This window comes from Castanea sativa, chromosome 1, assembly GCF_040712315.1.
Source record: "Castanea sativa cultivar Marrone di Chiusa Pesio chromosome 1, ASM4071231v1".
In the NCBI taxonomy this organism is placed as follows: Eukaryota; Viridiplantae; Streptophyta; class Magnoliopsida; order Fagales; family Fagaceae; genus Castanea; species Castanea sativa.
In genome coordinates this window covers 4,823,767-4,848,263 of record NC_134013.1, presented here as the reverse complement: position 1 = coordinate 4,848,263, position 24,497 = coordinate 4,823,767, and the positions used below count along the sequence as shown (strand labels likewise).

The window sequence follows — 24,497 nt, the reverse complement described above, 5'->3', positions numbered from 1 at the left end:
GCTAAAATTTCTCAAAGCTACAAAGTGCCTGCACCTAGAATTGGAGTGACAACTAATTAGAAGGGAGGTAATTAGATTATAAGTTTAGTTCTCAATGGTTTCTTCTACCAAAAGTTGCATATACAAAGAAGATAAACAAAGTTAAATTGAACATGAGAACACTTCAGCCAACCAATGTGTGCTTCAAGTTCTGCAATAAGGATAGCAATTTTTATCATTAAGAATTAACACACTAGTTGCTAGGAGACATTAAACGGCTTACAATTTGAAAGAGAAACTAAATCTCTGTTTAGAACACCGTAGTACAATTAGACATCATTCATTACTGATGTCAAGTGAAACATCACAGAATGAAACAATATCCTAAAAAACAGAAAAGAAGTTCTAAAACAAAAGCATTTGAAATGGTGAGGCTAAGGAAGCTGATGAGTGAAGAAATGGCCATGACTGAGCATGTCATCGCCTGCTGGATATGCTGAAGGAGCTGACTTTCAAGGGGGTTGCAATGACCAGCGGAGCCTCAGGTGAATCAGTGACTGCAAATTTCTCATGCATGAAGCGACTATCAACAATGGAGTCATCCTTCAGGACTATCTTGTAACAGTAGCAGCTCTTCAGGCCCTCCTGATTGCGGTAGCACTCATGAGAGCCATTCTTCACCTGTTGGAAGTTCCATATCACGCTAAACTTGCCCACAGTGGCAACCAAATGGCGCTCCTGCTTCCCATTCTCCGTGACCTAGGCAATATCATATATGAAATTGTAAAATTATACCCAAGGAACTAAGGAAAAGCATAAGAAAAATAAATCAAAAGCTGAGTTTTTAAATAGATATGAAGTGTGTATGAAATAAATAGATTAACAACTTTAGGTGAGTTTGAATGGCAGTTCTATTGTTCATACAGAAAAGTAGGCAGACAACATTAAAATCACAAAAATAAGACAGAAATTGCTGTAGTATAGTAGTGGGCACTCTACAAACTTTCAGATAATGAATGGTTTATTGAGAAATAAAAGATGCAACCATGGCACACCATCCACATTTTACAAAAAAAAAAAAAAAAAGCCACTAAGGATTTACTTAACAATTGTTGGAAGGTGAATGGTAAGATGCTAATGAGCCTGCATACACTATAATTACAAAGAAACACCAAAAAAGGTAGGAAAGAGGAATGAAAAACGATAAGAATTTGAGTGATTGATCAGCTTCTATAGGAGTTAACCCCAACAAGGGGAAGCAAAGAAGTATCACAAAGCACATAAGTCATACAAAAATTTTCAAAAGGGAGGCTTATCAACCAAAAGCAGTAAAAAATTGTAAAAGCTGACCACATTAAAGCAAGCAGCAGGATATCCTAGCCAGGTCAGTCAAATACTGGATTGGCTAACTATTAAGCCAAAGTATCCCTGAGCTGTGAATAGAACAGCAGGTACAAAGGTAATAATAGTAACAATCTGCTTAATTTTTGGCCAGGAAAAATGCAATAAAGGCAATTTGCACAACTAAAAGGAAAATTCCAACTGGATAACATTGTGTGTGTGTGCGCGTGTGAGTGCCAACAGGCCAAAAGCCAAGGTACAAAGATGACACAAGCAATGAACTACCTAAACATAGAAAATTATGGGAAGGTTTATAAATGAGACCGTGCAAGGATAAACCTTCAATCTACAAAAATCACTCCTGACATCTACAAGTACAATCAAGACCCTCTATGCAAGTCCATATATAAAAACACCAGGTTTAACAGGATGATTTTGGATGATTTTCTATTTCTGAGTCCGATAAAACTCTTATAAAGCTTAAATATTCTTGAGTTTAACATGATAACTACTAAGAGACCTCCTTCTGGACTAAATTGAAAGAAGAAATAATAACAATAGATGAAACTTTTAATCAGGTAAAAACTACTCAAAAGCATGCTAAACAAGACCACTTCCATAGTCCCCCTTCCTAAATATTAAGTCTCCTACAGAATTAACCAACCCTTAAAGGACACACCTTACCAAGTTATAATTTATGCCAGGATTCACATCTCAAACATGCAATTAGTGCCAGGCAGCTAGTTTTCAATCCCAATTTGTACAGAAAAACAAGAGAGACAAAAAGAAACATAACAACTATTCCATCAAGTATTTTTAACAACTAGACTCTCAAGAATTTTCAATGCTGTAATACACATTTAAATCTTATCTGTTGTCATTTATACAGAGGAAACCCTGCTCAAGTAGACTATGAAACCATGCAATTGCAATTGAATCAGATGCAATACAGAATTTATGAGCATTAGCAAAGTAAAACACACAAAATATAAACTATGCAGTGACACTAAATCCCACCAAAAACAACTAGTTCTTAGAGATTCTAAGGCACCTATTTCCAAATTAAATGGCCATAAGAAAGTCATAACTTCTTATAAATTTACTTGCAGGCATAGAATAATTATATACTTACCCATGAAAACTGTGCATTTCGAAACTTATTATTAACTCCAGCTAAGTGTGAATCCAGAGGATTCAGCTTCAACAACCTAGGAGCCGAGATCCTATTCCCCATACGGCCTGCAAAACCAGTCTTAGCCCTTCCATCCTTGTCAGTAAAGAGTGTACAAATAAGGATCAAATACGTATCCGTGGTGCCCAAAATCCACTTCCCATCAAAGGTAACATCCACATGAGTAATAGGCGAACCAAGCCCAGGAAAAGCAGTTTTAGCCTGTCTCATAGAACTGCTCGAATACAATCTAATCTTCCCATCAAGAGACCCAACAACAATTGATCCATCACCGGTACTCGCAAAGCACTGAAAATTAGTCCCTCTAGAGAACTGGTGCCCTTGTGTCCAATTCAACACAGGAGTGCTAGCATTAGCAATATCCTGAACAATTCCTTTTCGATCACGCATATCCCACCTGCAAAGCCTATTATCATCCAATCCCAAAAAGGTTGAACCCGTGGGATCCAATTGAGCTCCTTTACTATCATTAGCAATATCCCTCATTGTAATATCAGTCCCATCCTTCCCAAACCGCCACTCAGTAACAACCTTTCCAGTTTCAATATCAAGCTGATGAAGCCCTGTTGTGTGAGGCTTTCCACTATCCATCATTGGACTCATGAGCAGCATATTAGTCTCGGCCCTCATTAGTAACGCCTTTTTAGGCGTCGAATGGACCAAACCCGAACCGCCCTTCTTATAATCAAAATTGACACAAACCCCTTTTCCTTGAATTCCATGAGCAAAATTCTTAACAACTTGAATACCCGATTCGCCAACTAGAAAACTATTATCCAATGCACCCAATGCCAAGCTTTGTATACCACCATTTGCAGCTTCCTCAAACTCTTCTCTCAAATCTTGGCCCCCCCTAGAAGCTGGGGTTGGAGTCTTCGGCTCGGGGCTCTTAAACAGAGTATCCTCTGCATCTTCCCACATTGAATCGTCAGCAGCTTGAGGATTTGCCCACCCAATGAAGTCCTTTCCGTAAACCTTAACCTTGTTCTCCTCATTAGACTCGTACCCATACGTGTTCTCAAACAAGCAGTCTTGAAACTTAGCTACAAACCCCTTATAGTCCTCGTTTGTAAAGAACTTCATTGCCCAAACACCATTAGCCACAAAATCAACACGACGCTGGTCACAGAAAGTCTTCAGTTGAATCTCTGGAGTAACCCTGACTCTAATCTTGGACCCAACTTTCAAAACCCACCAAGAATCTTCACCTTCTTGCTCTTCTTCTTCTTCTTCTTCATCTTCATCGTCGCCTTGTTGTTCAATCTGAGCGGACTTGATGAAAGAGTAAGAAGTGAGTTTATCGGAGAGGACCCATTTGGCTACTGGGGTGTTTCCACCGATGTGGAGGTAGAGCTTGACTGGGTTTTTGAGATTTGGGGTTTGGGTTGAAGATGGGTATTTGAGCTTGAGAGCTTTGAGCCTAGCCTCTACTTCGTCTACGGAAGATGGGGTTTTGGGTCGGCGCTCTGAGGACTTATCTTTGGCATCGTGGTAATCTTCTTCTTCTTCTTCTTCATCTTCTTTCTCGGTTTCTTCTTCATATTCTTCGGAGTCAGAGAGCTCCAGATCTTCTCGGCTGTGATTGGCACCCATGTAATCTTTCTTGCTTAGAGAGAGAGAGAGAGAGATGAGAAATCTGAGAAATGGGAAAATGGGGAAGTGAAAAGCGCCAAGTTCGAATTTTGAAATTGGAGCGTTTGCTTTGTTGACTTCTTGTTTGTTAGTTACCTGTTACTGTTTAGGGTTTTCACTTTCTCGATTGAAAAATGGAGGAAGGATAGGTGAAGGGTAACCGACTACAGCCGGTTGACAACTGGGTTAAGGTATGGGTCGGGTTTCGGAGGGAAAAAATGGACCCTTTTCTCACGGCTCTTGGCTGGTGTATTAGATCAGTTACCGTGGTAACATGTGTTTACTTTTAATCACGTGAAAGTTTAGCACGCTAAAATAGTAGATTTAAATTTTACCCAATTTTATGTATTGTTGTATATCATGTAGGTTTACATTCGATAAATGATGCATAAAATAATTATTGTTAACTTAATGATCGCATTTTTTTATTTTTATTTTTTTTATCATTTTTCAATATTCGGCTTAGCAAAAGGTATTTCTCTAAATAGAAAGGATCCATTCAAAACAGCCTGAAGTGAAAGTCTTTTTTTTTACTAAAAATAGGTAGCTATCCTCTTTTTATGTTTTATTGTGAAGGTAAATGCTAATGTTAGACAAAATTTCATAGTATTTTTAACAAATTGTTAAAAATGTCAAGTTGTAATTGGAATGTTTTAAAAAATAGTTGTGATTAGAATCACGTCACTTTCATATATGTCTATTATTGATACCAATTTAATTATGTACTAATTATACTAGGTTATGTCAATAACTATGAAAAATGTAGTTTCACTGGATGCTATTGTTAGACAAATTTACATGATAGGACAAGAAAGTGACATTAGCTAGGAAAAGTCCATGGTGGCATGAGATGTAAGAAAATGAAGTGAGTGTCAATGTGATTTTAAGCCAACATCCAAAATTATGTTCTGAAAATCATTGCTGCCAACTAATAGGAAGTCACTTCATTTTAATTTAGACCAACAATCTCTGCAGTTGAATTTGAATCAAAGCTAAATTAAGTAATTAAGTTAATGAAAGCACATAAAGTAGCAACTTTGCCTTTTAAGCATTAGTACACATCAATTAAAGAAAAATTGTTGGTGGAGGATAAACTGTATACTGAAAACATATTATAAATCGTGAAATTTTGAACTTGTTTTTTTTTATTTTTAAAACTTTTTTACAAATTAAAAAAATATATATTTACCTTAAATTATGGAAATTCGTTTTCATCTTTATTTAAAATAGTGTAAGTTGGGGTGATGTGTATTTTCTAAGCCCAAGATTGCAAAGAAGTCTGCTTATTTTGGGGAAAACAAATATGATACAGGATATCAGTTTTTAAAAATCAATATATAAAGACCAAGGTTGCCAACTTGCCATAATTTTGTATTCAAATTCACTTAACTCAAACAAAAGTTTCTATTAATTTACTCGAATGAAGTCACCTCAATGATGCCAAGTCTTGAACAGACATTCCTGTGTCTCTCATCATCTCCCTCAACCATGCTACATCATTACACCTCTTTTTTACAGAATAAAGATTTGACAATTGTCTTCCACCAAATGCGACCAGTCAAAGGTTCAAATATGGGGTCTCAAGTAAGCAATCAAGACAGTAAACATAGAGAATTAACAATGGCTCATATAATGTTATGGCAGTTCTCTGAGATGGGGATGTTCTAACTCCTAAGCCATTCACACCAAGACTGGACTACTACAACAGATTTTTGTTCACTTTCTTTTAGTACTACTTTTCTGGGGCTTGAGATGATCAACTTCATAGTCGATCTACTTACTTTCATTTTATCTTTTCCATCATGAATAGACTACTCGAAAAAAAAACGTCAGCCAACAAATTTTTCCCCATGTTCATACTACCAACTTTAATATTATGTTTGCACAAATGATAAAGTGAGAAGGCTGTGAAATTGTGCAGAAAAGGTGGACTGTAGCACAGAAGTAATAGTGACTGGGTGGATCAAATTGATCTATAATAAGCTTCTGTAAAATTTTATTCTATCCATGTAGAGATCTTTACACTCATTAGAGACAAATGTATTTGTAACAAATTAACAATAATAGGCTTCATGAACCATTCTGGCATTTATTTTATACAAAATCATTTCTAGTCTTCACTTTTTCTCCCACACAGCGTAGTCATTGCCAGAGGCAGAAACCTGGAAATTTGAGGGAACAAGGTTTCCAAGATCCATCTTTGGCCCAATCTTCATAATGATCTTGTCATCAATCGCAGCCATATATAAATCAGCATCAGAAGCTAAAATATTCACAGTGCTTTTGGCATAGATCCCATTTCTTGATCTAATTGCAGTCAATTTGCTTATCTCATCCTTTAGACCCCAATCAAAGAAGTGATCATAGAACTGCCACAACACAAAAACAATCTCTTTCAGCCAGCAAAAGTATATATATTTCCATAAGGATTATTAGCCATCTATAGAATGAAAAAGTATATACAACAATAACAACAACTAAACCTTAATCCCAAAACCTTTAGGTCCAATTATAAGTTCTTAACAAACTAAATCTGGTTGGCCACATGTAGACTATTCTATCATTTAGAATGAAAAAATATATAAAACAAATAAAATTGGGAAATAGAAATTACTATGGTTGGGATGCCAGGATGGGTGAGAATGTAAGCATATCCCTGCATGACTTTATCTGAGGGGAATGGCCAATGGTTTTGAGTAGACCCAGTATCATGATTTTCAATAAATGTCACAGCATTTTCTGGCTTTATTCCAATCAGTCCTGGTGGCTTTCCATTCGTGTCCTTTAACCGCCATAATTCCCCTTCCACAGCTGCTTGAAGAATCCCTTTGGTTGTGAAATCAAATGCGGTGATAGCCCCACCAGCAGCCTGAATCCAATCAGCTACCACACCACGGTGTGCATCCTGGTTGAAATTAGGCTTTTGATCATCCCCATAGGAAAGAGAATTCCAATACTCCCCAACTGCAAATTCTGGTTTAGTTTGTTCCATATAAATTTTTGTTATACTGGGGGAATATCCTTTCACAAAATCAAAACGCCATCCATCATATCCAATTTCAGTCTTTAACCAATTCATCCACTCTGTTAACTCTTTTTGTACCTGTGGATTAAGATGATCAATGTCAGGTGCAGCACCAAAGTCCTCTCCAGTGTCAAGATTCCCTGAGCCATCAGAATAGGCTGCATCATCCTTGCAAATGGAGGATGGCCCCCAATCAAGACGTCCATCTGGAGTTCCACCTTCAAAGATGCACCATATTCCTCTCTCATCTTGCTTCTCAGCAGTTCTGTGGTTTATCACTATGTCAGCAAGGACTTTAATTCCTTTCTCATGGAGAGCAGCAATCAGTGACTTCAATTCCTCCTTAGATCCATATTTTGAGGCATCAAGATCATATAGCCTTCCGGGCATGTATCCTAGAATAAATCAAGCAAGGAAACAACCTACATTTAGATTGAGCATATCTTAGCTGTTCTATAATCAGAACCCAAAATTGGCAACATATGGATGATAAAAATAACCATAATTAGACAATCACGCATTCCCCAGGAATGTGATAGAGGCACAGCATATTGGGAACGACTACTCACTTCTTAGTGAGAGCAAAATCTAAACCAATATTGTCAACCAGGTGTGAATTTACTTAGCCACAACAAATACCAAAATTAAGCTAGCAAGATATGTAATATAAAATCTAAGACACAAATCATCAAACATTAGAAGGCATACACAATGCACACAAAATTTACATGGTTCTGCACTAAGCCTACATCCATAGACATAGTTACAATGGCTTCTACTCAAGTTCTATTTCACAACTTGAGCTTACACAACAATCTTGGAGAAATACAAGATTACCTCAAGAAAAATTTCACCACATTGGAATCTTCCAAACAACTTGTTGAAAGAAACCCCAAACACGAATACCTATGTAACACTTGCTTCAATAAGCTTCAAATGGCCCGAGCAAGAAGAGCTCTCACTCTTGAGTGTTCTGTTAGTTAAAAAAAATTCAAACAACTTAGCTTTTGTGTATATCTATATGTGCTCGAAATTCCATCAACTTATAAATGCCTCAAGAACTCAGGCCAAAAATAAATTAATAAGCCATTATGGGCTTGGACCAAACAAGGCCTACACAAAGCAGATTTTTGGCATGTCCTTGGAATAGATATTTTATATTGGAATTAATAGGACTTCATTGCAGTTATGTACTATGGAAATGAAAAAAGAATTAACCCAGCCAAGCCAAATTTTGAACCCCTACTCAAGATGCTATAGCTAATAAACAAGATAACCAAAACTAGTACCATTATATATGGCATAACTTGGTACAACATGTGATCAACTAACCTTATAGCAAAACAAGTTGGACCAACTTATGTCCCAGTTTAAGGAAATGAAATTGCAGAAGAAGAAATAAGAGATACCCTGGGATGCAACAGATTGAGAGGGAGGAGGAAGCCAGACATGAGTGATTCCGGCATTTGCAAGCTCAGGAATACATTTCTTCAGTGAGTTGTACCATCCTCTTTTATTACTTGATTCCCAGTTGAAACCCTGTCATATCAATCAAAATTAACTCACATACCACAGCAACATGTACATGTACCAATAATTATCTTATTTATCGAATATATGCATCATCTTTCTCACAGCGTGTCCCGTAACAACTCAAAGAGGATGCATATATCCGGTACATCTCTCTCAGTACATAGAAAAGATATATATAGTAAGTGGGTGCATGCAATTACCTGAAATAGAATTGCTGCAGTGACTGCAAGGGAGGGTGATAGAGAAACACAGAGACTGAGTGAAGTCAGATGATTCATGGGCTTCATTGGTGCTGGAGTTAGTGGATGCTTCTCTCTTATTATATAGGCATCACTTTCTGGTTTGGAATTTCACTAGGTGCTGAAATTACACGTTTGATGGTCTGTACGTTAAGGATTTTTTTTCTTCTTTCCCTTTTGATATCGTTAAGGAAAGATGTTAAGACCAAAGTAGAAATGAAAATTCCGTAGTAAGGAATATTCTAAGGATAAATAATAAAGACAGTCATAGAATGAGAGACCGAGAAATATCTATGGGTGAAAATATTTAGACCAAAACCGGAGATATGTTGAATAGATAAGAAATTGGTGGTAGAAACCCCTGTTTTTTTAAGAAACTAGTTAACCTTTGTTTAAATGTTGAGGATATGGTAAAACAGAATCCATCCAATTAAATGGATGTAGTGGGTTTTAGAAATTCTATGATAAATTCTCGCTAAGGAAATATTGATCAAATGAACAAAAATCAAAGGGACAAATGAAGAACAAATATTTTCAAAAAAAATTTAGTTGACATTCTTATAATTGTGTTCAAAAGAGGAAAATTATAAATTTACCTACACATTTTAAGTAGGTAGCATAATAAAACATGTCATTGTAACATTACATTGGATAGTAACAAAATCGCATATGATGGTAGCTACGTCACAAGCATTAGTAGCATTATATATATATATATATATATATATATATATATATATAGATATTCTTTATAAAGTCTCATTGAATAGTAACAATGTCACATATAATGGTAACTACATTACATTTATTGATACTTTTTTAATTTTTAATTTATATTCTTTATATAGTCGCATTGGATAGTACAAACGTCACTTTGACAATAATAAAGTTACTTATAATAGTATAGTATTAATAACTACATCACATTTGTTGTTGGTAACCTAATTTTTTTAATTTTTAATTTTTTATATAGTTACATTGTATAGTACCAACATTATTTGGCGAAGAGGAAAGTTTTAATTGATGATTCATGCGATCATTGCCATCATGATCCAGAGGATGTCCTCCATGCTCTTTGGCAATACCCTCTTTTGGATCTTGTTTGGAATTCAAATCCTTGTTGGAATTTTTGGGCTTCAACTCAGTTTTCAAGTTTCATAGACTTGGTACAATATCTGAGCAAAGAAAATATGAATTTAGAGCTGTTTGCACAAATCTCATGGACTATTTGGTTCCGCAGAAACTAGTTGAGGACTAGTACCAAACCTTTCCCCGTGGAACATGTGATGCCTGATGCTCTTGTTGCATTATCAGCCTTCATTCGTGCAATCCCCCCAAAGCCACCAGATTGTGTGACACGGCCTCCCCAACACATCAAATGGAAGTCCCTTGATCCTACCTGCCTCAAAGTGAACTTTGATGGAGCTGTTTTTAGAGAGGATAATATGGCTGGAGTTGGAGTGATTATTCGTGACGAGAAGGGTTAGATTATAGCTTCTATGGCAGAAAAAGTTCCACTTCCCAATTCCGTTGCTGCACTTGAAGCAATGGTAGCGGTCAAGGCTCTCAATTTTGCTGCTGAATTAGGTATCTCATTTGTTGTGGTGGAGGGAGATTCAAAGATTGTGATTAAGGCATTGATCAGTGAGGACATCTCATTTGCAAGTCACAGACACCTAGTGGAAGAAGCAAAACTCCTATTTGCATTATTTTCTTTTGAGGTAATTACAGCTTACTCACTTGTGGTATGCTTCAAATTTAATTTACCCATTTATGATTTCATTTTTGACACTTTACCCACCCGTGATTGATTTCGTCTATGCTCCGTAACCCAGCTCTAATTATTCCGTTACTCTAACACGTTTCATCAAAAAATCAAATAAGAAATTAGATCAAACACTCTTCTCCCACACCCTCGCTCATGCTTGCTCACCCATTCTAAACCCTTGATTCTACATTGCTACCCACCTGATTTTTAGACCAAGAAATCGACTGGGTTTGTTTGTGAAAGGACACCAAGGAAGAAGACCCACCTTATTTCTCCTTCGGTACTTTTCTTATTTCACAACTCTCTCTTTTTGACCCTCTATTTGGTTTCCGAGAAAACCTTCGAAAAATTAGTTTTTTTTTTTCCTCTTCTTCTTATTAGTATTTGGTTGCTGAGAAAACTGAGGGGGAGAATAGAAATGAAGTAGCTAGCTCAATGGAAATTGAAAATGAAGGAAATGAAAATTTTTTAAGCATAGTTGGTGTTTGGTTGTTGAGAAAACTATGGGAGAGAATGGAAACTGAAAAATCTAATCCTTTTTTAGGGGGTCAAATTTACTGTTTGGTTGCAAAGAAAATGAAGGAAATGGAAAAAAGAATGAAACTTTTTTTTTTTTGGAATTTCAATCTGTGATGAAATTTTATTTACTTGGCCCTAATTGCTGTATTAATCCCATTTGGGGGTTTGAATCCAAGTTTCTGTTTGAATGCTGTGAAAATGGAAAATAAAATTTGAAACTTCAATATTATTGTTGTTTTGATTCTTGGGAAATCGAAGCTCTACTTAACGAAGTCAAAGAGAAAAAAAGAAAAGAATTCAACCCAAGTAGCCTTACAGGTTGTGTTAGGCTTAATTCTATATGAGTGCATTCCGTTATTATTAGGAAAGAAACTAATCAGAATACAAAAGTAAAAAAATCTTATTTTTCTTTGTTTCACTTTTCATAGATGTAGTTGGAAGGGGGTCTCCTTCCTTGGTGTTCTTGCACAAACAAAACCCAGTCAATTTCTCAGTCTAAAAATCAGGTAGGTAGCAATGTAGAATCAAGGGTTTAGAATGGGTGAGCAAGCATGAGAGAGTGCGTGGGAAAGGAGCGTTTGATCTGATTTCTTGTTTGGTTTTTTGATGAAACGTGTTAGAGTAACAGAATAATTAAAGGTGGGTTACGGAGCATAGACGGAATGAACCACGAGTGGATAAAGTGTCAAAAATGAAATCATAGGTGGATAAGTTAAATTTGAGGCAAACCACAAGTGAGTAAGCTGTAATTACCCATTTTCCTTTTTGTAGTTTCTCTCATGTTAGAAGGCAAGGTAAATTATGCTGCTCATCATTTAGCTAGACATGTTAGTTCTCAGTTGGTGTGGATGGAGGATGATCCCCCCCAACTTTTAGCTGTAACTTTAGCCGACATGGCTAACATTTATAAATATTATAGCTCCCTTTCTCAAAAAAAAAAAGAAAAAAGAAAAGAAAAAAGAAAAACATTATATTAGATAATATATAATGTCATATTGGATTGTAACAATGTCAGGGCAACTTCGTCCCATTTGTTGGTAAGATAAAATTTTTTTTTTTCATGTTGGATAATATTACCTTGTTCCTTTCCTTTCCAAATGAGTTACTCAGCTAGATTGTAGTTCATGTCTTTATTTGAATTAATCTTATCCTTTTATTTTTAATTAAGAAAAAATTATCCTTTTAAATAGACCATATTAGACTGAAATGAACCAAAGTGGACTAAAGTGACCTGAAATGGACCAAATAGATTGAAATGTTACGCTCATGTGGATCGAAAGGAGAGTAACAATAATAAATGTTAAACTTAAACTTTTAAATCAATATATATATAAAAAAGCAGAGACCTCATGCGAGAGTGCATGAGGTTTTGCCATGTGGCGCTCTATATGAGTTCTTTGCAATCCTCTTTATTATGAAATGATGTTTTCCAACTTCAAAAATTAAAACAATGCAGCTTTTATGTTTAGCACTTATTGCTTCATCAAAAACCAATTCACTTCTTCCTCTCTCCTAACTCTTCACTTCTTTCCATAAAAAAAAAAAAAAAAAAAAAAAAGACTATTCACTTCTTCCGGACAAAAAAAAAAAAACTTTCACTTCCCCATTCAAATTTAAATGCACACTATGGATAAGCACCTGGCAAAGTGAGACCAAGCTTTGCACTATTACAGCTTTACAATAATATTATACTTTCCAAGTAATTTCTATTGAGATCAAAGTCATCTTAAATTTTTTAAATTTCATTCATTCTCTTTCTTAACTCTTCAGTTCTTTCTACGTCTCTTAAGTCTTAACTCTTCACTTATTCTAGCAAAAACACAAACAAAAAACTCTTTCACTTCCCCTTTCAATTAAACGCACACTATTGTACCTATTTCTTTTGAAAATTATATATTGATGGATCAACGATTCCTCTTTGAGTTCATAGACAAAAACTCATTTCTTAGTGTCTGTAAATAAATAAATATTGCCAACTCTTTCTCTTTGTTTCTTTCTTTCAATTTTTTTTTTTTTTCAAAATTTTATTTGGGATACTAAGTTTGCGGTTTGCAATGTTTAAGGGAAGATAGACTTGGGTAGATTGAAGCTTCAACTTTACCATGTTTTGGCCAGGGACTAAAGTAACTAAACACAAGGAGAAAATGCCACCAGCCCCTAATTTATCAAACCCTTCTTCAGTATCTAAGAGGTACCAAATACTAATGCTCAATTTGTTCATTCTTTGTTGTTGTTTGGTAATGGGTTTTTGATAATCGAACTAGATGGTGGTTTGTTTCTTTTCATTTGAACTGTTTACTGGTTGAGATTTTTACTGAGCCACACTATTTTTGTAATTTATGATTTGGCTTTTGGTGAGTGATTTAAATATGTTGCATGAGGATGTGATTAAGAAAATTAGTTGAATTGGGTAATATTTAGACCCTAAGGCAAAGACAGGTTAAGTAACTAATTTGGTTTTGTTGGGCAGGTAGAAAGATCAATGAGGAAGAAGCTTAATCAATAAATCAAGCTTAATCAATAAGTCAAGCTCCTCCAAGCCACATGTAGTCGGAGCACAAATACATGTATCTCTATGGATTGGGTCACATTCATAGCGCCAATGGAGGCAAAACTTTTGTGGGATTCAAAGTGCAAAGAGCCCAAGAGTAATCATATATTTCATTTTGAATCCATAGTATTTGATAAAATGCTTGACAGAAAATTTATAATTTTTATTTGGTTGTATGATGTAGTAGCCTATATAATTGACATAAATGAAACAAATTAAATTAGCTACGGGTAAGAAAGAAGTTATTATTTTTAGGTGAATAATTTTCTTTTATCTATTGAGGGGTTAAGTATTATTTGGTAGCAAATTTTTAAAATAATCACCACAATCTACACATATTCTATGTCCTACTAAATGATAGAAACTCAATTGTTAAAAATAAGAACAAAGAAAGAAACAATAGAACCCCAAATGTACAAATTAAGAACTAAGTGGTCAGAAAAAAAATTATGTGGTGTCTCCATTATTTGAAGGCTAGCCTAGAATCTATATAAACTCAAAATGGTATTAAAAAATTGTTAAATATATTATACTGGCACACCTTTGTTAAAAAAATTTATTTATTTATTTATTTTTATTTTTTTATAGAAGATATAATTTCTATTCTAGCCTAATCTAAGTGTATATGTGTGTGAAGGTCCCTCCTGGAAACTTGAACTCCGACTCTTGCCTCCCACACGCCATAAGTACTTATACTTGTGGAGTGAGCATTGCACCAAGGGTGTGCGGTGGTTAAAAAATTGTTAAATATGTTGAATCATGTTTACCTCAATCATCATTGAAACTACTTGTTTTATTTATTTATTGGTCAAGTATCATGTACGACTGTCCGCAAGAGCCTTGACAATATCAAAGTGTGTTTGTTGTTTTGCCTAGACATGAATCACTATGCAACCTTAGCACTGCTATAGTTAAAATATTATTGAAGATGCTTCTTAGGGTCAATGCCTTAGTTAGACATTTTGTATGACAAGGGACAGGTTCAAGGAGTTTGATATGCATAATGTATGCTTACAATTAATTAGTTTACGATCAACTGAAGATGCTTCATAGGGTCAATGCCTTGGTTAGACATTTCGTATGACAAGGGACAGGTTCAAGGAGTTTGATATGCATAATGTATGCTTGCAATTAATTGGTTTACGATCAACTGATGGTAGACAACAAAATATGCCTACATGCTCTGAAATTTCTACTATAATTGTAGGTGATTTTAGCAATGAAAATATCTACCATTTATGTTATAATATATGTACAAAAATTTCAAAAACCATTTTACATAAAAGCTTACAGCATTATCCGCGCAACGCGCGGGCAACCTTCTAGTATTATATAAATATAGATATGGATTTTTAGTGCGATGGCATGTGCCTTCTCACCCAATAGGTCCCGGTTTCAAAAGTGTCTCAACTCTCAAGTAATCAAGACAGTGAAATGAAGATTGAAACATAAAGAGTATTATCGATGGCTCGTGTAATGTTATGGCAGTTCTTTGAGTTGGGGATATTCTAACTCCTAAGCCATTCATACCAAGACTGGACTACTACAACAGATTTTTGTTCAATTTCTTTTGAGTATCCGTGGCTTGAGATAATCAACTTCATATCCGACCTACTTATTTTCTTTTTATCTTCTCCACCATGAATAGAGACTGCTTGAAAAATATTTCAGCAAACAAAATTTTTCCCCATGTTCATACTACCAACTTTATTGTTATTTTTGCATAAATAATAAAGTGAAAAGGCTGTGAAATTGTGCAGAAAAGGTGGACAGTAGAACATTGATCTATAATAAGCTTCTGTAAAATTTTATTCATTTATCATAGAGACAAATTTATTAGTAACAAACTAACAATAAAAGGCTTCATGAACCATTCTGACATTTATTTTGTAAAAAGTCGTTTCTAGTCTTCACTTTTTCTCCCACGCAGCGTAGTCTTGGCCAGAGGCAACAACCTGGAAATTTGGGGGAACAAGGTTTCCAAGATCCAGCTTTGGCCCAATCTTCATAATGAGCTTGTCATCAATCCTAGCCATATATAAATCGGCTTCAGACGCTAAAATATTCACAGTGCTTTTGCTGTTGATCCCATTCCTTGATCTAATCGCAATCCATTTGCTTAATTCATCCTTTAGACCCCATTCAAAGAAGTGATCATAGAACTAGACAACATAAAAAAAAAAAAAAATCTCTTTTAGTCAACAAAGCAGTTATAATACCATGATGGATTATTAGCCATCTTTAGAATGAAAAAGTATATACAAACAACACCAACATCTAGTCCTTAATCCCAAAACTCTGAGGTCAACAGACAAAATCAAGTTAGTCACATTTATTCTTTTTTATCAAATGTAATGAAAAGGTGTATAAACATTAACAGAAAAAAAAAAAATGAGAGGATAGAAATTACTATGGTTGGGGTCCCAGGATGGGTGAGAATGTAAACATATCCCAGCATGACTTTATCAGAGGGGAATGGCCAAGTCTTTTGAGACCAGGTATCATGGTTATCAATAAAAGTCACAGAATTTTCTGGCTTTATTCCAATCAGCCCTGGTGGCTTCCCATTAGAGTCCTTTAACCTCCATAACTCTCCTTCCACAGCTGCTTGAAGAATCCCTTTGGTTGTGAAATCAAAGGCAGTGACAGCCCCACCAGCAGCCTGAATCCAATCAGCTATCGCACCACGGTGTGCATCCTGGTTGGGATTAGGCTTGTTATCATTCCCATTGGAAAAGGGAGCCCAATTCTCTCCAACTGCAAATTCTGGTTTAGTTTGTTCCATATAAATCTTTGTTATACTGGCGGCATATCCTAGCACAAAATCAAAACGCCATCCATCGAATCCAATTTCAGTCTTCAACCAATTCATCCACTCTGACAACTCTTTTTGTACCTGTGGATTAAGATGATCAATGTCAGGTGCATCACTAAAGTCCCCTCCAGAGTCAAGATTCCCTGTGCCATCAGAATAGGCTGTGTCATTCTTGCAAATGAAATGTGGTCCCCAATCAAGACGTCCATCTGGAGTTCCACCTTCAAAGATGCACCATATTCCTCTCCCATCTTGCTTCTCAGCACTTCTGTGGTTTATCACTATGTCAGCAACGGCTTTAATTCCTTTCTCATGGAGAGCCGCAATCAGTGACTTCAATTCATCCTTAGATCCATATTTTGAGGCATCGAGATCATATAGCCTTCCAGGCAGATATCCTAGAATAAATTAAGAAAGGAAACAACATACATTTAGATTGAGCGTCTCTTATCTGTTCTCTTAATTGAGACCAAAAGATGGGAACATATAGATGATAAAAATGACCATTTTCCATATCTCAAACATCATCCATACTCAGGTTGTTCCTTTTTTAAAACTTAATTAGACAATCATGCATTCCCCAGGAATGTGATAGACGCACAAAGTGTAGGGAAAGACTACCCACTTGAGAACAAAATTTCAACCAATATTGTCAACCAAGTGTGAATTCACTTAGCCACAACAAATGCCAAAGTTAAGCTAGCAAGATATGCAAAATGGGATCTAATAGACAAATCATCAATCATTAGAAGGCAAGGCATGCACAATGTACACGAGATTTACATGGTTTGGCATTCAGCCTACATCCACGGGTTAAGTTTTGAACAATCCACTATAGTCAAAAAGTTACAATGGTCTACTATTCAAGTTCTATTATACAACTTGAGCTTACACAACAATGTTGGAGAAATACAAGATTACCTAAGAAATTTTACAAAACCCAATTCAACCACAATGGAATCTTCCAATCAACTCGTTGAAAGAAACCCTCAACACCTATAAGACACTTGTTTCAATGACCTGAGCAAGAAAAGCTCACACTCAAAACCTTATTTCTCACCATTGAGTGTCCGCTTAGTTAGAAAAAATCCAACGGACTTAGTTTATAAAAGCCTTAAGAACTTAGGCCAAATATAAATAAACAAGTCCTTATGGGCTTGGTCCAAACAAGGCCAACACAAAGCAGATAGGCAACCCTTCATGTAGGCCAACCCAGCAACATGTACTTGGAATATATATCATTATATGGAATTAATAGGACTTCATTGCAGTTATGAACAAATAATTAACCAGGCCAAGCCTAAGTTGGAAGACCTGCGCTAGAAAAAAAAGATAACCAAAACTTTAGTACCATTATATATGGCATCACTTGTTACAACATGTGATTGAATTTAACCTTAATAAACAAGTGGGACCAAATTATGTCCCAGTTTAAGGAAATGAAATTGCAGAAGAATTACCTTGGGGTCCGGAAGCAGCAGATTGAGAAGGAGGAGGAAGCCAGACATGAGTGATTCCAGCATTAGCGAGGTCAGGAATAGAATTCTTCAGTGAGTTGTACCATCCTCCTTTATTACTTGAAGCCCAATTGAAACCCTGTCATTTCATAATTAATTAATTTACATGCCACAGCAACACATGTACCAAGTACTGTACCATAGCTCTAGAAAGATGCATATATATCCAATACATGTGTACATAGAAAAGATATATATATATATATATAGTAAGTGGGTGCATGCAGTTACCTGAAATAGAATTGCTGAGACTGCAAAGGAGGGTAATAGAGAAACACACAGGCTGAGGAAGCTGAGTAAAGTTAAAAAGATTCATGAGCTTCATTGGTGCTGAAGATGGTGTATGCTTCTCTCTTATTAATGATTATATAGGCATCACTTTTTGACTTTGGTTTGGAATTTCACTAGGTGCTGAAACTACACGTTTAAAGTCTGTTCGTTAAGGAGACTATTCTTTTCTTTTTAAAATATCGTTAAGGAATTAAAAGATGCTAGTACCAAAGTAGAAATGAAATTCCATATAGTAAGGAATATTCACAGACACGGTAATATTACATTAGATAGTAACAATCTCACATATTGTAGTTGCATTATGCTTATAAGTGGCGTAATATTTTTTTTGTTTATATTCTCTATATAGTTACATTGTATAGTAACAATGTCACATACGGTGAAAACTACATCACATTTGTTGATAACTTTTTTATTTTTATAATAATTTCAATTCTTTATATAGTCACACTAAATAAGTCACATTAAATAATAAAGTTACATACCAGTACTTCCATATCTGCATCACATTTGTTAGAAGAGAAAACCTTCTGTCCGGAGCTGGTAGAAAATGGCTTGTTTATGCCACCAATCAAGAGCTGCCACGTCAGAAATTTAACGAGGAAGCAGTACACTTGATAACACAAGATTATAACCCAAACCCATCTAAAATTATCAAAAACGTATTCAGAAGCAGACCTGGAGAATAACTTACCAACGCCGAACCAAGCCATCTTCTCCTCTTCTCTGACCACCAGAGCTCCACCTCGCCGCTGGAGCCGCCGCGGCGTCGTTCTGAACCGGCGCCGACCCACCCAACCTCAAGGTTTGAGCTGATTTCTATTTATTGTTTGATTAGTTATTTCCCCAAAATTTGTTAGGTTTCGAAGTTTTGATGGGTTTGGGTTATTTTTTGGATATCAATCTGTTCATATTGGTGTGGGTTTTGTTGATTTATATGGATTTTTTTTTTTGGCATTTTCATGGGTTTTTATTTTCCCAAAGTTTTTTACAGAAATCTTGGATGTGTCCGTAGATTTGTTGTGTGAGTCTGGGTTTGGAGTTACTTTAACAAGAGAAACATTGGTAATGATATTATCAATTAATTGAATAGTGGAAAGGTGAGCAGTGGGGTTCGGGAAGATCTTAAAAAACCACATTGCAAGTGAAATTTGTACTGGTGTCATCTCTCTTCAATTCCAAACTTGCGTTTTACATGGTTTTGAGAAGAACGTTTTAGATGGGTTTGGGTTATAATCCTGTGTTATAGAGTGTAGTACTTCCTTATTAAATGTCTAACATGGCAGCTCCTGATTGGTGGCGTAAACAAGCCATTTTCTGTCAGCTCCGGACAGAAGTAATTCTCTTTCTCGAAACACTATATACTTTCTCGACGACAAGACAAGGCGAGGTTTTTCTAACTCTTCATCATCTTTATCTCTATCACTCTCAGTAGTCTATCTTTGGCTTTGCTGTGAAAGAGTCTCAACTGAGCTCGAGCTTGTGCATGAGCTTTGCCGAAGCCTGAAGGTTAGCTCTCTTTTGGATTGCTTCCCTCGATGATGTTATTGGTTGCCATGGCTATGAGTGACCCATCTCTTCTCTTGTTTAATGTAGTTTCACTCACTGGGTTCATGTTCATGTTCATTACTAGCTAGGTTCATGTTCATTCTTAGGTTTGAATTTGATGAAATATTCATTGCTAAATTTCACACGAGTGAGAGGTAAAATTGTAGGGTTCGGTTCAGAGCTGGGGTTTTTGGTGGTGTGGGTTTCAGTTTCACACGAGATGAAATTCAGTACCTAATACCCAAGCAATGGATTTTAAATTTTCTATTCATTTCTTGTATAATTGATCTTTTACTTATACTCTAAACTTAAAATTTTTTTGTTCAGATGATGAAAAATCTAAGACCAGAGTTTCAGTGACTTTTTTTTTTTTTTTTTTGTAAATATTTTCAAAATATTAAATTTAACTTAAATAGCCCAAAATTTAAGATTTTATTGCTTCTTTCAGCTTTATTCTGCAATGTTCTGTTGATCAAATTGGCTGCAACCTAATAATACTAAGTAGGTGACTTTATCAACCCATTTAGTGAGCCATTCTTTTTCACATCTTTGCCAAAACTTCTACTTTGCAGAGTGCTTTGATATGCTTATCTAAGCAACATTTTGTGCTAACCTTATATGAATTTTTTTAATATGTATTGGTGTGTTGGATTTGATTATATTGGTTGAAACTTGGCTGTATGATGTTTCCAAAATGACTTTACTATTTAAATTTTATTTGTTAATTACCCTTAATTTATTGTTAAGTTGGTGCTAAATTTTATTAAAAATCATATTTTGAGAGGTACTTTAAAAAAAAAAATTATTCCAATCTTCTGTTAAATTTGATCGAAATAGTAAGCTCATAATTTAATCTCCATTATGATTTCAAATTTAATTTTTCTTGTACTTGTTCAATAGTTATCATCATTGAAAGTGTCAAAGTTTATAATTTTAGTAAAAATTTTGTAGTTTGTTATTGTGATTTTCATGTTTAGTTTCGGCATAAATATAATAAAGATGACTGTGAAAGGCTTATTTCGTTTATTATTTTAATTTATGAAAGGATCTAAGAATATATTCCCCTCTCAATAATGGTTTTATACCCCAATTGTTTTAGGGGCTCTATATACTTGAGAGACTCTTTGAAGTTTAAGTTTCTGAGCATGCTTTCAGTTTTCGATATTACTTTCTGGGGTCTATGTCAAATTTATGTTTCATCCCCCCTCTCTTTTTGTATCATTGCATTATTATTATTATTATTTTTAGTAATGAGTTTTGTGTGGTCAGTCAAAAAAAGGGAATGTAATTTTTATATATAATTACAGGTTATTTATGGTAGTGTTATTGGGATTTGGCCATCTTTATGTAGCTGTTGGGCATGATTTTTATTTAAAAAGATTCTATTGATCGTTGACGGAATGCAGTGGCTAAAGTGAGACTTTGAATTAGAATCTCAAATGAATTAATTTGTTGGCTATCTCTGTGCTAAGAAAACACCATACACTGCTGATTTGTTTTTTTTCAGATGGTTACTATTAGTTTCATTATATATAGGCGTTAATGTTGGCTGGCACATTGACAAAACAATTGACCATAGATGAAATGTGCTATATATAATACTTGAGGGTGGATAGCACAATGACAGACATGCCACAAAGTGTTCCTACAAGAAATGTGCAAGCGAATAAAGACCTACTCTTCTAAGTTTATGAAAATTATTTTGAAGGAAAAATGTCCACAAAAACTTATTTCTTTCAGTAGGTTAATTACTTACTTTCAACAAAAACAATTTTCAACAACTTGCTTTGTTGGGTTAATTACTTTGTTTTTCTAATTGACATTTTATTTTTTATTTTTCTTAAATGGAAAGATTTATATACACAAATGTTCTTTGTTAACTTAAATTTGCTAAAAGTTTCATCCTTTTTTAGTCAATTCGTATTCTCTTGATATTATAACTTTCTGCACTATTCTTGATTAAAAAGAAAAAGAAAAAGAAAATCATAATATGCTTCGAGCCATATTATGAATAGAAAATGAAACATATTCATTTTGAAACTAGTACTATTAATACATATAGAAAGCGTCATAATGGGGTATGATGATGTGTTAGATTTGTCTTTAACAACTTATTTGTAATGGGGTTTGGTTGATTGTTGGAGTCCATCCACTTAGTCAATCTTAGTGTGACAATCACCCACTTCTTTACTTCTTGTTTCTTTGATTAATTGCATATTCCATCCTCAACCTTTGATTATTATTATCATTTACGAAGATTCAACCTTTAAGTTTTATTTCAAAATCATCGGTATATTTTAAAATGTTTCATTTTTAGTCCTATGCTTTCCAAATTGTTTCCAAAAAGTTCTTATTGTCATGTGATGAATAAAATTGTTGACATGACAAACAAGATTCACGCCATAACAAAGTGACCTCATTTCATGAATTGTTTTTGCTAAGCCATCATTTTGGATCCTTTAATTGACAAGAAGGAAAAATTTTAAAACATTTTAGAGTATAAGGAAAGTTTTGAAACATAATTCAAAGGTTGAGGACCAAGTATGCAATTTAACTTCTTCTTCTTTTTTTTTTTTTTTTTTTGCGATATTGTGTTTGTGTAATTTGTAGATGGATGGTTATAGGTTAAATTTTCCAATGACTAATAATTGCGATTGGCCTTTGTTGAGTGTGTAATTAAATTTAGTTAAAATCGTCTTTTACTTTGGGAAGATATATAACCAGTGAACTACCATTTAGTGGTCTGAATTTTTGAAGTTATTTGAGTACAATTGAAGTCATTAGTGCTTTGAGCATCAACATTTGTCTTTATCATTTCAGGGGCATGGTTGAGCTACAAGAATAAGTGGAAAAGAGGTTAAACAGATGAGCTTTGGAAATATTAGCTTGTAACAGCTTTTGGTTCCTTTGTCATTATCATATATAGGCATAGAGCTGAAAGCATCCATTTTAGACCAAGAGTGTCTCTTAAAGGAATACATAGATCTTCTTCCATGAATTCTCTCTATTCACCTACTTCTTTCCTCCTTCCATCACATAGACGGCAGTTCACACCATGTCTTCAAGTACAACCACAAAATTTATATGTTCACCGCCTCTTGCCACTTTCTCTCTCCTCTGCACTAAAATCAAACTGTCCTTTACGTGCTCATAAGTCATCCATTGGTGCTACAATTCCCCCAAATGAGGGAGCAGTATCTGTAATTAACTTCGAAGACTTTGTTGAAAAAGATTGGTCATTTCTTGATTCAGATAATTTGATATCTGGAGAGGAGCTTAACAAAAATATTGATCGCATTATTTCTGCAGGGGAGATTGAAGAAACTTCTAAAGTGTTGGTTTCAATTGGTTCCGAAGGATTTTTAGATCAGTTGGTTGATTCGTCAAAATGCCAACTCTTGCTTGTCGTCCACGATTCACTTTTTCTGTTAGCTGGCATCAAAGAAAAATATGACAAGGTTAAATGTTGGCAAGGAGAACTTATATATGTGCCAGAGAAGTGGAGGCCACTAGATGTTGTGTTCCTTTATTTTCTTCCTGCTTTGTCCTTTAATCTTGACCAGGTTTTTGGAGCTCTTGCAAAACTTTGTTTGCGAGGTAACCTTTTATTAGATAGTGTTGTGGGTGTCATTAATGTTAAATTAATAGTTTCATTTTAAAGTAGCATTGGACTCTTTCTATTTGTGGGTAAAGGATTTCGCCCAAGACATCTAAATATATTCATTGATAGGAAAAATAATTAATGTGGACAAATATTGGATTTTTTCTTTTCATCTGATTACCTGACTCAGTTCAACCTAGTGAAGTTTTATTAATTTGGTATGTTAAAAAGGTTTAACCTTATAACTGGTTAATAATACAATTTGTTAACTTTTTTTTTGAGAAACACACACACACACATATATATAGGTTACTTCAGATTGCGCTACTCTAGTGGAAACATCTTTTATAGTACAGATGATGAGATGGTGTGATTGAAACTGTATCAAATCATAATGTTGTCTGTCAAAAAAGGGGGTGTTTTGTGGGGTGGGGATGGATCCTTAGATTGTGCTCTTGCTTCCTATTATGTTACTACTTGCAATTCTGAGCTTTTTCTGATGCTTCTACAGGGGCAAGGGTGGTTATTAGCCATCCCCAAGGAAGGGACGTCTTAAAGCAGCAGCAGCAACAAAATCCTGATGTCATAATTTCTGATTTGCCCAAGAAGATGACATTACAGAAGGTGGCAGCTGATCATTCTTTTGATGTGGCTGAATTTGTAGATGAACCTGGTTTTTATCTTGCTGTTTTGAAGTTCTCTGATGCAAGAAATTAAGAGCAGATTTTTTTTTTTTTTTTTTACCTAAACTAAACTTCATTTGATGTGTTAAGAAAGAGCTTTAATGTGACAATTTGTGCAACTGTAAGAGCTGAGAAGAAGTTGAGCTGTTTGGCTAAATCTCTTTGCTTGCTTTCTCCTCCCAATCTGTCTTGGGTTTTCAACATACATTGTCTTCTGTTTTATATAAACAATTGTATCAACCTGCTAGCTTAGTTTCTGCTCA

General features: G+C 35.0%; 3 protein-coding genes and 1 pseudogene across 3 annotated transcripts; 1 reads left to right on the top strand and 3 right to left on the bottom strand.

Moving 5' to 3' along the window:
• Positions 1 to 162: 162 nt before the first annotated feature.
• On the bottom strand, positions 163 to 4,222 carry LOC142622937 (protein CYPRO4). The gene is made up of 2 exons (XM_075796506.1): positions 2,453 to 4,222; positions 163 to 738 (listed from the first exon to the last, which is right to left on the bottom strand). The coding sequence occupies exons 1-2, from the start codon at positions 4,103 to 4,105 to the stop codon at positions 457 to 459; spliced, it is 1,935 nt and encodes a 644-aa protein (XP_075652621.1). The 5' UTR covers positions 4,106 to 4,222; the 3' UTR covers positions 163 to 456.
• A 1,890-nt stretch (positions 4,223 to 6,112) lies between these two features.
• LOC142611278 (alpha-amylase-like) lies at positions 6,113 to 9,194 on the bottom strand. Its single transcript, XM_075783366.1, has 4 exons — positions 8,903 to 9,194; positions 8,579 to 8,708; positions 6,759 to 7,564; positions 6,113 to 6,513 (listed from the first exon to the last, which is right to left on the bottom strand). The coding sequence occupies exons 1-4, from the start codon at positions 8,987 to 8,989 to the stop codon at positions 6,262 to 6,264; spliced, it is 1,275 nt and encodes a 424-aa protein (XP_075639481.1). The 5' UTR covers positions 8,990 to 9,194; the 3' UTR covers positions 6,113 to 6,261.
• A 6,476-nt stretch (positions 9,195 to 15,670) lies between these two features.
• Positions 15,671 to 18,436, bottom strand: LOC142611271 (alpha-amylase-like; annotated as a pseudogene).
• A 333-nt stretch (positions 18,437 to 18,769) lies between these two features.
• Positions 18,770 to 24,497, top strand: LOC142634699 (uncharacterized). The gene is made up of 5 exons (XM_075808994.1): positions 18,770 to 18,781; positions 19,030 to 19,207; positions 22,771 to 22,806; positions 23,260 to 23,547; positions 24,063 to 24,497. Exons 1-5 carry the CDS (start codon positions 18,770 to 18,772, stop codon positions 24,266 to 24,268), a joined length of 720 nt encoding a protein of 239 aa, XP_075665109.1. The 3' UTR covers positions 24,269 to 24,497.